Raw genomic sequence first — 15,264 nt, 5'->3', positions numbered from 1 at the left:
TAGACAGCTGTGTAATACCCTCAGTCTCCACAGCTGCTATACCAAAAGCCCCCCGATACCCTTTCGGGTCTTTGAAATACCCTCTCTTGAGGTAGTCTATGCCGAGGATGCACGGAGCATCTGGGCCAGTCACAATGGGATGTCTCCCATTTATTCCCATTCAGGCCTCTAAAACAGTAAGTTCTTGAGACCCGGCTGTTATTCCAGAAATAGTAACAGATTCTGTCCCTCTGTGATTTGATGGCAATAGGGTACACTGTGCACCAGTATCCACCAGGGCTTTATACTTTCGTGGCTCTAATGTGCCAGGCCATCGAATCCACACAGTCCAGTTAACTCGGTTGTCCCTCTCCTCCTCCTGGCTGGAGGCAGGGCAACCCTAATGCTGAGGACAGCATCTACAATTACAAGATGAGTTCCTATCTGGACTGGAGCATCACTTACTGTGGACTGGAGCAGCCACGTTCCTGCAACAATCCATTCTTCTATCTGCTTTACCTTGCAACTCAAGAACTCGTGCCTGTAAGGCCGGAGTAGGTTTTTTATCCCATTTACTCATGTCCTCTCCGTAGTTGCAGAGACAAAGCCACAGGAAACCTCGGAGCAAGTCCTGTTTCCCTTTGGTTGGTCTCATAGGAGGGTGTTTTTTCTTAATGGCTGCGACTTGGGTCTGTTCAGGGGAAGAGTGGGATTCTTTCCCCATCTCAGAGAGTTTTTCAAGCAGTTTCTGTAAAATTGTCTCATTTTGCTCAGCTGTTGTCTTGGTCATTTTCTCTATTGTCTCAGTCACTGTCTTAGTTTGTTCAGCCATTCTCAGACATTTGCTCAGTTATTTTCTAGAGTCATTTTATCATTTTTCTCAGTCAGTTTTTCTACGGCTGCTACACTGAGGGGATGAGAGAGACTGTCTTCATACTGTCGTACCTTGTTAGCAACCTCATTTACAGTTGGTGTATCAGTATCAGATCCTCCCCAGACCATTGTTGACAGCGTGTGGGAATACACTGATGGTGCGCTCTGCACAAACTTTTTCAACAAAGGTCGTTGGCATGGCATTTCATCAGGGTCTATAGTCACTTGCCAATCGCTATAAATCACCTCTCACACAGCCAGTTCTCTGAGGTACTTAATACCTTTCTCCATGCTGGTCCATTGCCTTGGACGGCATTGGATATCATCCTTAAAGGGATACTTGCCCTTTACGGCTGATAGCAGTCGCCTCCAGAGACTGAGAGTGTTTGTCTTTTTCCCAATCGCTTTATCAATACCTCCCTCTTTGGCCAGGTTTCCCAGCTGTTTGGCCTCTCTACTATCTAAGTCTATGGAATGAGCTCCATTATCCCAGCATCGGAGCAACCAGGAGAGAAGTGGCTCCCCGTCATGACAAGTAAAGTCCTTCCTCATATTTTGCAAATCCTTTATAGAGAATGATTTAATAATTATCTCTGCATCTGAGCCCTCATCCTGTGTTGACGCTGCCTGAGAAGGACCCTCTCCTGAATCTGCTTTAAGAGGGTGCTTTCCTTTATCTACTCTAGAAGGACCCTCTCCTAGATCTTCATCAGAGGAACCCTCTCCCATGCTGTGTGGCTTGGGCAGGTCTTTGTCGTAAGGGGCAGGGGAACGAGCTGACTTTCTTTTCTGCTTCCTGGTCACCGGGGCAACTTGTGCCGGTTCTGCTGGCATTTGAGTAGCAGCAGTGCTCGTTCTGGGAGCTGGAGCAGTGACAGCGCTCGCTGTCGGGGCTGGTGCCGCTCCGGGCGGGGGAGAGGCTGGCGATACAGGTGTGGGGGGTGCAGGCGGCAGAGTAACTTTTACCGCAGGCTGCTGAGTGACTGGTGCCGGGATGGGCCGGGGCGCGGCTTTCGCCAGTGCCATGGCTTTTGCCGGTACGGGCAGAGGTGTGGGCCTGGCCGGTGCTGGAGCCGGTGGCTTGGCTTGGGCCGGAGCCAGAGCTGGTTCTGTTTGTGTCTGTGCTGTGGCTTTCGCTGGGGCTGGGACCAAGGATGGGGAGGGGGGGGGGGGTTGGTGTGGCTTGGGCAGTTGTTTGAATTTCCGCTGTCTTTGATTTCACCCGTGGGGTCTGAGTAGCAGTATCACGTCACATAATACTCACTCCTGCACAGATGTTTAACAATAAACCACCCCTGCAGCACATTCAGGAAAACTGTCAACAAAATCACAATCGAATGATAGTAACATTCATTCTCTAAACAGCCCAAAGGTTTTCCATCCCCTAGTTTCGATGGTGTCACTTTGGCATAATCATTAAAGGGCAAAGTAAACTTTCCCCAAGTAAAACTGAAAGTGTGATTAGTAACAGAATCCATCACATGATGCACGAGATATGCAGGTATCATTGTAATCCAAGTAATCACATTATACATCTGAAGGCAAATCTACACCAACATAGCACGCTTGGCCCACCACATCCAAACACAAAGAATAAATAAACCCTTCAATATACTCGACCATTTAAACCCCACTGCATCAATTAACTTCATACAAAGCTCTCTAAAAATACCATATAACATATTGTGTAGGAATGACATGATGTGAGCTGTCTGTTCTCCCTGAGCAAGCTGGAATTCAAACTATTCAGGCAATCTATCAGAGCTCGGGTCAAGCTCCATTCATGCCCCACGTTGGCCTAAACCACGACAGATTTATTGGTGCCCAAATTGGCCTATGATGGCAACAGATGCACTCCCCCCACTTTTCTCGCTCCAGGAGAAAAAGGGGAAGAGATAAAGAGATTTACGAGTTTATAAGGAACTAAACTATAATGAAATATTAATATTAAAATCAAAAAGGAAATAATGAAATAGATACAATATATACAAAACCGTATCAAGCTCCCAGCATGACATCACCAGCAGGCACTGGGGAAGTCCCAGACTGGACTCAGCAATGGATGGGAACCAGATTCCACCTCTGGAGTCAGGAACACACACATCGGGATCAAAGGCAGATGAACAGACAGGGTCGTCTTTGGACATCAGCCATTGAAGAAAAGAGGGCTGACCCTTTGATCCCTCAGCTTTTATACTGAGCGTGGGGCAGATGGGATGGAATACCCCAGTTGGTCAGGTTTGGGACCCCTCTATGCTTTTCTGTTTCCGACCCTCCAATGGGGCAAATAACGAAATTAGCTGACCTTGGATGTCCCTAAAGCCCTCCCTGGGGTCAGATGAAGGGAGAGTTGAGAGCTTGTGGGTGAGGATTAAGGGGCAGGCCAATATGACGGACACTGTTTTGGGTGTTTATTACAGACCACCTCATCAGGATGGGGAAGCTGATGAGGCCTTTTACAGTCAGCTGAAAGTAGCCTCGCAATCGCAGGCATTGGTTCTCATGGGGGACTTCAATCACCCTGATATCTGCTGGGAAGGCTACACAGCCAGGCACACACAGTCCAGGAGGTTCCTCCAGTGTATTGATGATAACTTCTTGACTCAGATGGTGGAGGAGCCAACAAGAAGAGGTGTACTACTGGACCTAGTACTGACAAACAAAGAGGGACTGGTGAAGGACATTCAGGTTGGGGGCAGCCTTGGCTGCAGTAACGATGAAAAGACAGAGTTCAGGATTGTGGGTAATATGCGCAAAACAACAAGTAGGACTGAAACCTTCGATTTCAGGAGGGCTAACTTCAGCCTCTTCAAGAAAATGCTTGGAGAAATCCCATGGGTTAGGGCTCTGGAAGGTAGGGGGGCTCAAGAGAGCTGGTTGGTATTCAAATATCTCTTTCTCCAAGCTCAGGATCGGTGCATCCCTAAGAGCAAGAAATCAGGCAAGGGAAGCAGGAGACCTGTGTGGCTGAGCAGGGAGCTTCTGAAAAAGCTCAATTGGAAGAAGGAAGTTTACACTGAGTGGAAGAAGGGACTGACCACTTGGGAAGATTACAAGAATGCTGTTAGAATATGCAGGGACAAAACAAGGAAAGCCAAGGCCTCCTTGGAATTAAAATTGGCAAGGGATGTCGAAGTCAACAAGAAGGGTTTTTTCAAGTATATCGGAGGCAAAAGGAAAATGAGAGAAAATGGGGGCCCGCTGTTGAATGAGACGGGTGCCGTGGTGACAGAGGATGCAGAGAAGGTGGAATTGCTGAATGCTTTCTTTGCTTCAGTCTTTACTGCTCAGGCCAGCCCTCAGGAGTCCCAGACTTTGGAGGTAACAGAGAAAGTCTGGACAAAAGAAGACTTCCCCTTGGTTGAGGAAGACCAAGTTAGGGAACAGTTAAGTAAACCGCATATCCGCAAGTCCATGGGTCCTGATGGGATGTACCCACGAGTGTTGAGGGAGCTGGCAGAAGTAATTGCTGGGCCGGCCACTCTCCATCATCTTTGAAAGGTCCTGGAGAACAGGCGAGGTGCCCAAGGACTGGAGGAAAGCCAATGTCACTCCAGTCTTCAAAAAGGGCAAGAAGGAGGACCTGGGAAACTAGAGGCCAGTCAGCCTCACCTCCATCCCTGGAAGGATGATGGAACAGCTCGTTCTGGGCATCATCTCAAAGCATCTGGAGGAAAAGAAAGCTATCAGAAGTAGTCAACATGGATTCACCAAGGGGAAATTATGTCTGACTAACCTGATAGCCTTCTACAATGGCATGATTGGATGGATAGATGAGGGGAGGGCGGTGGATGTTGTCTACCTTGACTTCAGCAAGGCTTTTGACACAGTCTCCCACAGCATCCTCATAGGTAAGCTTAGGAAGTGTGGGTTAGATGAGTGGGATCGAAAACTGGCTGAAAGACAGAGCTCAGAGGGTTGTGATTAGTGGCACAGAATCTAGTTGGAGGTTCGTAATAAGTGGGGTCCCCTAGGGTTCAGTACTGGGTCCAGTCCTCTTCAGTATTTTCATCAATGACCTGGATGAGGGGATGGAATGTACCCTCAGCAAGTTTGCTGACGATACAAAACTGGGAGGGGTGGCTGACACACCAGAAGGCTGTGCTGCCATACAGCGAGACCTGGACAGGCTGGAGAGTTGGGCAGAGAGGAACCTGATGAAATTCAACAAGGGCAAGTGTAGGGTGCTGTACCTGGGGAGGAATAACCCCATGCACCAGTACAGGTTGGGGGCTGACCTGCTGGAGAGCACCTCTGAGGAAAAAGACCTGGGAGTCCTGTTGGACAACAGGATGACCGTGAGCCAGCAACGTGCCCTTGTGGCCAAGAAGGCCAATGGCATCCTGGGGTGCATCAAGAAGAGCGTAACCAGCAGGTCGAGGGAGGTCATCCTGCCCCTCTACTCTGCCCTGGTGAGGCTGCATCTGGAGTACTGTGTCCAGTTCTGGGCTCCCCAGTTCAAGAAGGACAGGCAACTGCTGGAGAGGGTACAGCAGAGGACCACAAAGACGATTAGGGGCCTGGAGCATCTCCACTATGAGGAAAGGCTAAGGGACTTGGGTCTTTTTAGTCTGGAGAAGAGAAGGCTGAGGGGGGATCTGATCAATGCCTATAAATACTTAAAGGGTGGGTGTCAAGAGGATGGGCCCGGTCTTTTTTCAGTGGTGCCCAGGGACAGGACAAGAGGACATGGGCACAAACTTGAACATAAGAAGTTCCACCTAAACGTGAGGAGGAACTTCTTTACTTTGAGGGTGGCAGAGCCCTGGAACAGGCTGCCCAGAGAGGTGGTGGAGTCTCCTTCTCTGGAGATGTTCAAAACCCGCCTGGACATGTTCCTGTGCAACCTGCTCTAGGTGGACCTGCTTTGGCAGGGGGGTTGGACTAGATGATCTCCAGAGGTCCCTTCCAACCCCATATCATTCTGTGATTCTGGTTGTTGATAGCAATAAGTATAAGCAAGAGCCTCTCTGCATACCATTCCTTGGCATGAAATACAAACATTGGTCTTATCACTCAGAACGAACAGTTTTCTCCACAATATGCTGTTAATTTCAGAGAGTTAGAAGAGGCCTAGCTAAGATGTGAAATTATTGAACAGGAAGTTGGTTCTGTTCTACCTCAAACCAGGGCATTCAGATTTTTAAAAAATTTAAAAAAAAACTTAAATACTATTTTAAGCTATATATTGCTAAGTTATGTTCACCTGTCCCTCTGCTCACATGGCTATGAAACTGTTTTTTCATACATCTGATATGGTTAGTACTAGGTGACAAGCCTCAACTCATAGATAGGAAACAGCTTTGAGCAGTAATTACTTATATTGCGCACACATTTTGAGTATTTCATTATGTACAACCCTTAAGATTGACACGAAACTTCTCACGGTGCTAGTTCTCAGATTTCTGCTCTTCCTTACCATGGTGCAATTTTTGGTGCTTACTCTCTTGGAATGTGTTGGGTGACATTTGGAGAGAGAACATTCCTCAGCTGTATCAGCAAGCAGAAATAAAACTTGTCCTTAACTGTTAGCCTGCTGCCAGCATCACCTGTTGGGCTAAGCACTGATAGAAATGTGTCCTGCTGGGGTCCCATCTGGCTTTGCAAGGCTCTAGAGTGTCAGACAGGAGGCAGCAGGGCTGAAGGTGTGTGAGGAGAGCATGCTTGTTGTAATGAGCTGCATGTGTAACCTGGGGCCTCTCTTCCGCTGCTGAATTTTGTAAATCCTGCTGAGTATTGACTGTTTACTACAGACAACTGTGGTTGAAGTGTCTGGAGAGGGGGAAATGTCATTTTTCAACTTTGAGAGCATCTGTGCTTCTACCTGATGTCAAGCATGCTCGTTAATTTTTTTTTAAACACAGTTAATATGGACTTTCTCATCACTCAGCTAATGAGGCAGGCATAAGTGAATATGGCAAACATCCAGCAAGATGTGAAGGAATGCAGCTGTGATCTGTGTAGCAGAGAATACTGCTTTTCTCATGTTCCATAAAGCTGAGGAAGTGGTGATAGGGCTCAGGGGTTGAGACTGATCATTTTTGTTGTCCATATCTCCCCTGGCCTCACTCTGTCCTTTGAGGTGCGCAGGCCAGAACTGAGCACAGTATTCAAGATGTTGGTACATCTCTATCTTGTGAAGACAGGTGATGCCCTGTCCTATTATTGCTTTGTTTCCTGAGGATGTCCATTTTTGTTGGCTTTTTTTGGCTACTTTAGTGCATTGAGCTGGTTGCAGAAACTGTCCATATCTACCATTACTGTCAGTACAGCCTAAGCCAAAACCTCTTACTTTTATACTGGAGAGCAAAAATGTGCTTGGACAAATCTATACATATCTCTAAAGGTGACTCTGAGAAGCTACAGTGTAGATAGTAGCTGGAATTAAAAAAAAATCCTTTTCAACAAGGTATACGACAGGATGTGTTGGTTGGGAGCCCCAGTCACTCTATGTAATGTCTGGTTTTGTTTAGATTAAATTCATCCGATGTCTGAGCCTTCTGTTGATGTGTGGAAAGAAAAAGGCACTTCACAGGTCTGATTCCTTGAGCCTCTACTGGCTTCTCTCCTCTGCTGATAAAGGGATGTAGAGGGACTCACTCTGAAGACAACAGCACTGTAAACACTTAAAATGAAGTGGCATGGCAGCTGGCAAGCACACTGTTGTCCAGAATGGGGTGGAGGATGTAAGAAAGCAGAAGGTGAACTCAATCCCTACTCTGCATGCAAACTACTTGTATAAAACAACATGCTAGAACAACCTTGCTGCTGCAAAGATGCTGGAGCTGACATGCTGGCTTTACAGCCTATTTGCTGAGAATTAAAGGCTTTAAATAAATTCTTGAGATTAAGTAAAAGGCAGTCACTCTTCTTCTGTTCAGGTTCAACAAAGCCAAGTGCCGGGTCCTGCACTTGGGTCACAACAACCCCACCCCATACATACAGACTTGGGGAAGAGTGGCTGGAGAGCTGCCTGGCAGAAAAGGTCCTGGGGGTGTTGGTTGACAGCTGGATGAACACGAGCCAGCAGTGTGCCCAGGTGGCCAAGAAGGCCAATAGCATCCTGGCCTGTATCAGGAATAGTGTTGTGAATAGGACTAGGGAAGTAATTGTCCCCCTGTACTTGGAACTTGAGTTCTGTGTCCAGTTTTGGGCCCCTCACTACAGGAAAGACATTGAGGAGCTGGAGTGTGTCCAGAGAAGGGCAACGAAGCTGGTGAGGGGCCTGGAGAACAAGTCTTATGAGGAGCAGCTGAGGGAGCTGGGGTTGTTTAGCCTAGAGAAAAGGAGGCTGAGGGGAGACCTTATCACTCTACAACTCCCTGAAAGGAGGGTGTAGTGAGGTGGGGGTCGGTCTCTTCTCCCAAGTCACAGGCGATAGGGCAAGAGGAAATGGCCTCAAGTTGTGCCAGGGGAGGTTCAGGTTGGATATTAGGAAAAATTTTTGCACTGAAAAGGTTATCGAGCATTGGAATGGGCTGCCCAGGGAAGTGGTTGAATTGTCATCCCTGGAGGTATTTAAAAGACAGGTAGACGTAGTGCTTAGCAATATGGTTTAGTGATGGGTTTTGTCAGTGTTAGGTTGATGGTTGGACTAGATGATCTGAAAGGTCCCTTCCAACCTAGACAATTCTATGATTCCGCCCAACATTCCAGTCTGACCAGATGTTGTTTTTTTTCTAGAGCTGCTGTTCTTTTTCCTACTGAATTATATCATTTGGAAAGTAAATTGTATAAGACTCTCCTGATAGCTGTGATGAACAGTCTGGCCAGATGCAAACATTTAGTTTCAAAACATTTTGAGAATCTCTGCATCCAAATGACTAAGCATTTCCTGAAATTGTATCCCAGATATATGATCTGGTAGATGTGCTCAGCATGTGCTGCTCTGAATGTGCCCCTAAATCAATGCAAGTACAGCTGGGGCTGTAGTCTCCTTTAATCAAGTTCTGCAAAGCAGTTGCTATGTACTGCTATATTTCAAGACTTATTTCTTGTCTCTTGTTCTTCCCTTCTGTTTAAATTGAAAGCTGTTGCCAGCAGGACCACCTTGGACATGCGAAGCTATTGCAGTGGTAGCTGCAGCCAGGTGGCTGGGTGTGAAGAGCTGCCTGATGGGACTTGCTGTTGAGTTTTGTGCTGGTTGAGGCACTGTGTGAGCAGTGAAGGGCTGAATCTCAAGTGCAAAGGGTTGTAGGAAATGCAAGAGAAGGGTCTGGGCAAGGGAGGTGGTGTTTTCCCCCGTAAATGCCAACATAGTGGGGCAGCTAGCAGCTCTGTGCTGCTGCTAGAAATTCAGGAAGGCTGTCTGCCAGGGGTTATGGGACTGGCTCGTGCTGGCTTTGCTGAGTACCAGCAGCCAAATCCTGCTGGGCCCTTGGCAGCTTGCCTGGATATTGAAAAACATCTGCACTGTCCCTTGCTGTGCTTGAGTGTCTTAGTGGTGCACAGGCTGAGGAGAGACCTGGCCACAGATCCAACCTCTTAATATGCTGTGGGGCAGGGAAGGCAGTGCAGCCTCATTTGGTGGCTTTGGATCATAGCGGCCCTTCCTACATGGGGTAGGCAAAGAGCCTGGCTTTCTGCTGGGAGGCTGAATGTCATGAGGAACAGACTCACCAAGTAGGTTTCCAACCCTGCACTATCCATGGCTGGTGTGGACAAGCTGAATTCTGGTCTAATGCTAGCTTTGTCTGCTGTCCCATCACAAGCACGTGCACAGATGTGATAGTCTGTTGTCAGATTAGGTCTTTGAGGTTTGTATTGTGTCATCTTCCCTATGCCAAAGGCCAGGGTCTGAAGTTCATAAATACCTGCTCTGACTTCAACTATTATCCTTAGCTATCCTTAATTATCCTTAAGTTTTGACTTTAAACAAGTTTCTGATGCATCACTTAAAGAAGTTGTCAGAATCCATGAATGTGTTAGCTCTGACTCTGCTGCTGTGGTTACCTTTTTCAGGACTATCTTACTGAGTGTAATCTCTTTGCTTAACGAGCCCAACACATTCTCTCCTGCCAATGTGGATGCATCAGTCATGTTCAGGAAATGGAGGGACAGTAAAGGAAAAGACAAGGAGTATGCTGAAATCATAAGGTAAGCTTTGCCATGTGTGATGATGTGCTACTGGCCTCCTGCTTTGAATCCTATGAAACAAGCTGCTTGCAGAATTTGCTGAAACCAGCTTCTCGCTGTGGTTCCTCCTTTGGAAATGAATTTTACAGTCTTATTCCAAGTCCATGCTTCTGGTCCCTCTATGATTTTCAGCACACAGAAGTGGTGCAAACTTCTGCATCAGGAGGACTGGGCTGATCTGTCTTTGAATTGTTCTTTTTTTTTTTAGAGTAATCTGGCAATACCAGTCCAAGTCCCCGCTTACCTTTGAGCACTGCTTGCATTGCTTGAGGTGTGATTCAAACTGCATCCTACTAATTCTGTGCTTAATGCACTCATGAATCATAATCTTGCCCCTCCCATTTGAAGGAATATCAGCAGGATTTGGCAAGTGCTTGCAAAGCTGGATTTGATTAGCTGGAAGCATTGTTCAGTCTTGACTGTCCTTTTGAGAAGTTCATGGTTCATCAGGTACTGTAGGGAGATGATGTAAACTTGAGCCAAGGTTGCTGTGGAGTGGTGGATAGGCAGCTCATACTGCAGCGGGACCACTGTCATGTTTGCCTGGGGCAAGACCGCATCTGCATTGACTCTGCTAGCTGGGTATACCCCTGGTTGGAGCTATGATGTCAGGCAGTCAGTTGCTGGCCTGAGATATGTGAAGAGCCTCGCTGGGAGGTTATCTTAGTTCCTTCCAGCTCCATTGGCTTCAGCAGAGCTGGATGTACTCCATAAACAGAGTATGGCAGACTGACGAGCAGGTGGGTAGGGATGAAGGGACAGACTGCCATCTGCTCCTCTCCCTGCTGGGTGGCAACACAGGCCAGCAACAGTTCACAGCCTGAGTGCTGCTGAGAGGCAACAGCACAGAGCCTGTCCTGGGATGATGGAAAACACTTGTTTCTTGCCATCTCCAGGCAGTGCCAGGGTTGCAGCTGCATCTCGGGGTGCAGCCACATGCTCAGACTGCTCTTACCATCCAGTGGGAGCTCAGAGCTGCCAAATACTTGTGGGAATTACAGCTTTGAGCACACTGGGGTAGTCATCAGTGGTGGAGGGTGGCTGTGGATGGCATCTCTGAACCCATCTTAGGAAATCCCTGAACATCCTTTCTGTAACAAATGTAATGAAATTTGCTCTGAGCTCTGGCAGGTCTCTAATGTGGAGTCCTGTAGAATTTCATACGTTGCTGAGAGTGTGTGTGCTGCAAACACCCTTGGAGTGCTCCCAAGCCTAGGGCTGTGGGAACTAAATCTGTTTCTTGTGCTGCTTGTGGTGCTTCAGCCAAACATCAGCTGTCCTGAGCTGTCAGGAGGGCTGGGCTGGGACTGTCTGGGAGGTGGGGAGTTGAGCCATGCTGCTGCCAGCACCTGGCCCTGCTCACTTTTCTGTATCTTCCTCTGTGCAGGAAACAGGTTTTGGCTACCAAAGCTGAGGCAGAGAAGGATGGCGTGAAGGTCCCCACTACGCTGGCAGAGTACTGCATCAAAACTAAAGTGCCTTCCAATGACAACAATTCAGATTTGCTTTATGACGACTTGTACGATGACGACATTGATGATGAAGATGAGGAGGAGGAGGATGCTGACTGTTATGATGACGATGATTCTGGCAATGAAGAGTCGTGACCTGCTCCCTCTATGCCCCTGTATTGTCCTGCTGACTCAGGCCAGAAGGGAGCAGCGGTAACCTAGCAGCAGTCCTGCAAAAAAAAAAAAAAAAAGGGGGGTGTGTGTGTATCAAAAAAACTTTGTCTCCTGCTGTCTCCTGTTGTATGGATCTGCTTGCTCCTTTTTTTATGGACCTCTTAGAGACCCTCCACAGAATGTCTGAATTCCTGCATTCTTAACCCTTTCATCACTGTATTATGATTTATTTTTAAAAAAGAAACTCCCTTTTTTCACTTCTCTATGAAATGCTCACAGCAAAACAGGTTTGCTTGTGTTTAGATTCTTGAATTAAATACAGTCTTGCATTGAGATGTTTAATGTATTTAAAGTTGGAACAAACCCATTGGAAGCTGGATTTTCAGGAGTTCAAGTGCTGCATTTACTGGGAAGAAAAAAAAATCCACACAAAGCAAATTGTCAAGGGTTTAGCTGCTCCATTTACAATAATAGCGTGTATATGTTTGTTTAGCCTTGTGGTGGTGGCTTTTCCTTCATAAAGTATGGGGCAGAGTGTAAAGCTACTGTGTGTTGAGCTTGATGGGATGTCACTGAAAGGTACAGTATTCCTTTTCAACCTGCTCAAGTTAGGAAATAGCTGGCCCCTGGAGCCCCGGAGGGCATAATCAGCTTTGTCTCTGAAAAAGGCTTGTGATATGAACCGTAAAATAAAAACTTAACACTTCATGTCTGTACAACTGAACCCTGGGTTGCTCTATTATGTTTTTTCAGACTAGGTTGGGGTTGAAAAAGTTCATTTTAGTCATGCTGCTGAGATTTGCTGCCAGCTGCCCTCTCCTGAGGAAGGAAAACAGGTGTGTATCCTACTGCCCAGTGGGCGAGTGTTCATCCTGAACTTGTTTTTTGGCAGTGGGAGAGACCAATAGCCTCCTGCCCCAGTGCTTGCTAGCAGCCCTTGCTTCCTGCAGCTCAAATCCAGTGCTGACCTGAGCCTTCTTTCTGTTCCTCATGTAGGTCACACGTTGGTAAATGCAGCCCTGCTGTAGTTCTGTGACGTTGGCAGAAATCAAAGCTGCCTTTGGTGTCTACCTGGGGTGGCCAGGCTGTCCCTCTGCCTGCAGTGGCTGCTGGGGCATGGGGCAGAAAGAATGGATGTGTGCTGGGCTCTCCCCTGACTGGTTGGTTGGGTCATGGGTGAGTGTGCAGCCTCCACAGGTGAGGGGCTGCAGTGCTTTCAGGCTGAAAGAAAAGGCATGGGGCAGAGTTTGACAGGCTATTTAGCAGCATGCTTCAGCTGATGCACCAAGCTCAGCCTCCTGCATGTTTTTTTGGGAGCTCTTAGCAGAGCTTAAGGCCCTCTCTCGTGGGTAGGGGGGCTCCTACATACTTGTGTCTGCAGAACCCTCTTCCTCAGTCCCACAGAATCTTCTTGGTTGGAAGGGACCTTTGAGATCATTGAGTCCAACCAACAAAAAAAAAAAACCAAAAAAACCCAAAACACCACACAAACACCAAAAACAAAACAAACAAAAAAAACCCCCACACAAAACAAACACCCACAACCGCACCCCACACCCACCCACAAACAGACACAACCCAACAATCTCGGGCACTAGAGCATGCCCTGAAGTGCCATGTCTACACGTTTCTTAAATACCTCCAGGGATGGCGACTCCACCACCTCCCTGGGCAGGCTGTTCCAGTGCCTGACCACTCTCTCAGTAAAGTAATTCTTCCTAATACCTAATCTAAACCTTCCCTGCCGCAACTTCAGACCATTTCCTCTGGTCCTGTCATTATTCCCTTGGGAGAAGAGTCCAACACCCGCCTCTCTACAGTTTCCTTTCAGGTAGTTGTAGAGGGCAATGAGGTCTCCCCTCAGCCTCCTCTTCTCCAAACTAAACATGCCCAGTTCCCTCGGCTTCTCCTCATATGACTTGTTCTCCAGACCCCTCACCAGCTTGGTGGCTCTCCTCTGGACATGCTCCAGCACCTCAATGTCCTTCCTGTAGTGAGGGGCCCAGAACCGAACACAGCACTCGAGGTGAGGCCTCACCAACGCCGAGTACAGAGGCACGATCACTTCCCTACTCCTGCTGGCCACGCTATTCCTGATACAGGCCAGGATGCCGTTGGCCTTCTTGGCCACCTGGGCACACTGCTGGCTCATGTTAAGCTGGCTGTTCCTCAGCACCTTCACCCCTTTGCAGTGTGCTCTTGTTCAGCTGTGCTGCAGTGGCCCGAATTCCCCTTTTGCATGAGCCTTTGCTCAGCAGGAGAGCTCTGCCCTCCTGTGCTGAGCCCTGGCACCTCCAGGAGGTGCTGGCCCTGCTTGGGTGAGACTCTTCATAGGTACAGAGGCAGTTACCTTGGTAAGAGCTGCAGGCTCAGGCATTTGTTTATGCTGCCCCTTTGTATATCTCAGGGGTTTCAGTGGTAGGTCACCAGCTTCTAAGGATGTTTTGGTGGGTGTAAACTTTGTGTCCTGGGGTGAGGAGCAGGATGAGCATGAGCAATCTCGGTGTGCTGTCTGGGGGAGAAGGCTGGTGGGGCTCTATTTGAACTGAGCAAGGCAGATGTGTTTTCAAAATATTGCTTGGCTGGGATTTGCTGCAACAGGGACAGTCCCTGCTCCTCTGCCCCAGAGTGTGCTGGTGATGCATCCCTCTGTCCCCTGAGGGGTGAAGGCAGCCCAAGTGGTGATGCCTCCCCCTCCCCAGTGCTCCCTGTGGTGGTCTGCCTTTCTTCTTTGCATGTTACCTGGGGAGGCAGCTCAACCCTTCTTGAAGTAGCCTATCTAGACTCCTTCAGCTTATCCTTCCAGCAAAGACTGACTCAGCCCCTGGTGCTTTTTGGAGCTGGCAGCGGGGCTCCTTTGCATCTAGTGATGGTGTAGGGTGCCCCCCGCCCCAGACTAGTCTCAGGGCCACACTGGGACAGCAACCTTCAGCTTTCGAGGGTGGTGTTGGGGAGTGAAGGAGCAGAGTATGGCAATGCTGGCTGTGCTGATGACTTGGTTTGAAATGATACTGCATCTTTCAGGATTTCCCTTGTACTTTGACTATCTTCACTGTATACTTTCCAGTGACTTGTATTTTCAAGCTTGGTGGTGTAAGACGCATTATTATGCATTCTGTTATCCTTTTTTAAAGATAAAAAGCACCCTATTTTGAGAGTTCCTAAATTAACCAGACTAATTTTTCTTCCCCGCTGTCCTGTACAGTGTCATTGCTTGTTGACTTGCTGGTTTCCTTTTTTGAGACAGAAACTGAAATGAGGCATTGTGTGGGTTGTTTTTTTTTTTTTGGTTTTGTTTTTTTTAAACTATTTAAGAAATTGTGGAAAAATGTTTATATCTGATCTGTGTGTTCTGGGCTTTTTCTTAACCTTTTTCTCCTGTCTCGGCCAATATTAGTGTTTACACTTGCAACTACATGCTCCTTCAAATGCAGTTTTTCAACCACTCTGAAACCAGCAGGGTGCACTAGATTTCTTAGTAGTTTCCTTAGCTGAAATCCCAGTTGATTTCCTTTTTTCTTCAGTATAATTTACCAGAAATAATTAACTGATGCATTTTTGTCTTTCCCTTCAGTAGTGTTATTTTTGTCTTTTCTGCTCCTCTGTCTACTAATAAAAATGTGAAATGAAAATGTCCCTGTATTGTTACTTC

General features: G+C 47.6%; 1 protein-coding gene across 1 annotated transcript in view; it reads left to right on the top strand.

Moving 5' to 3' along the window:
• Positions 1–15,240, top strand: part of LOC141476622 (ubiquitin-conjugating enzyme E2 R2-like) — a 90,211-nt gene extending 74,971 nt beyond the window's left edge. Inside the window, exons 4-5 of the mRNA XM_074165396.1 lie at positions 9,814–9,948; positions 11,375–15,240. Coding sequence (XP_074021497.1) covers positions 9,814–9,948; positions 11,375–11,594 — 355 coding nt within the window. The 3' untranslated portion in view covers positions 11,595–15,240. The remainder of the gene's footprint in view (positions 1–9,813; positions 9,949–11,374) is intronic.
• Positions 15,241–15,264: the final 24 nt, after the last annotated feature.

Source organism: Numenius arquata, chromosome W (assembly GCF_964106895.1).
Source record: "Numenius arquata chromosome W, bNumArq3.hap1.1, whole genome shotgun sequence".
Classification (NCBI taxonomy): Eukaryota; Metazoa; Chordata; class Aves; order Charadriiformes; family Scolopacidae; genus Numenius; species Numenius arquata.
This window is presented reverse-complemented; position numbering and strand designations above follow the sequence as displayed.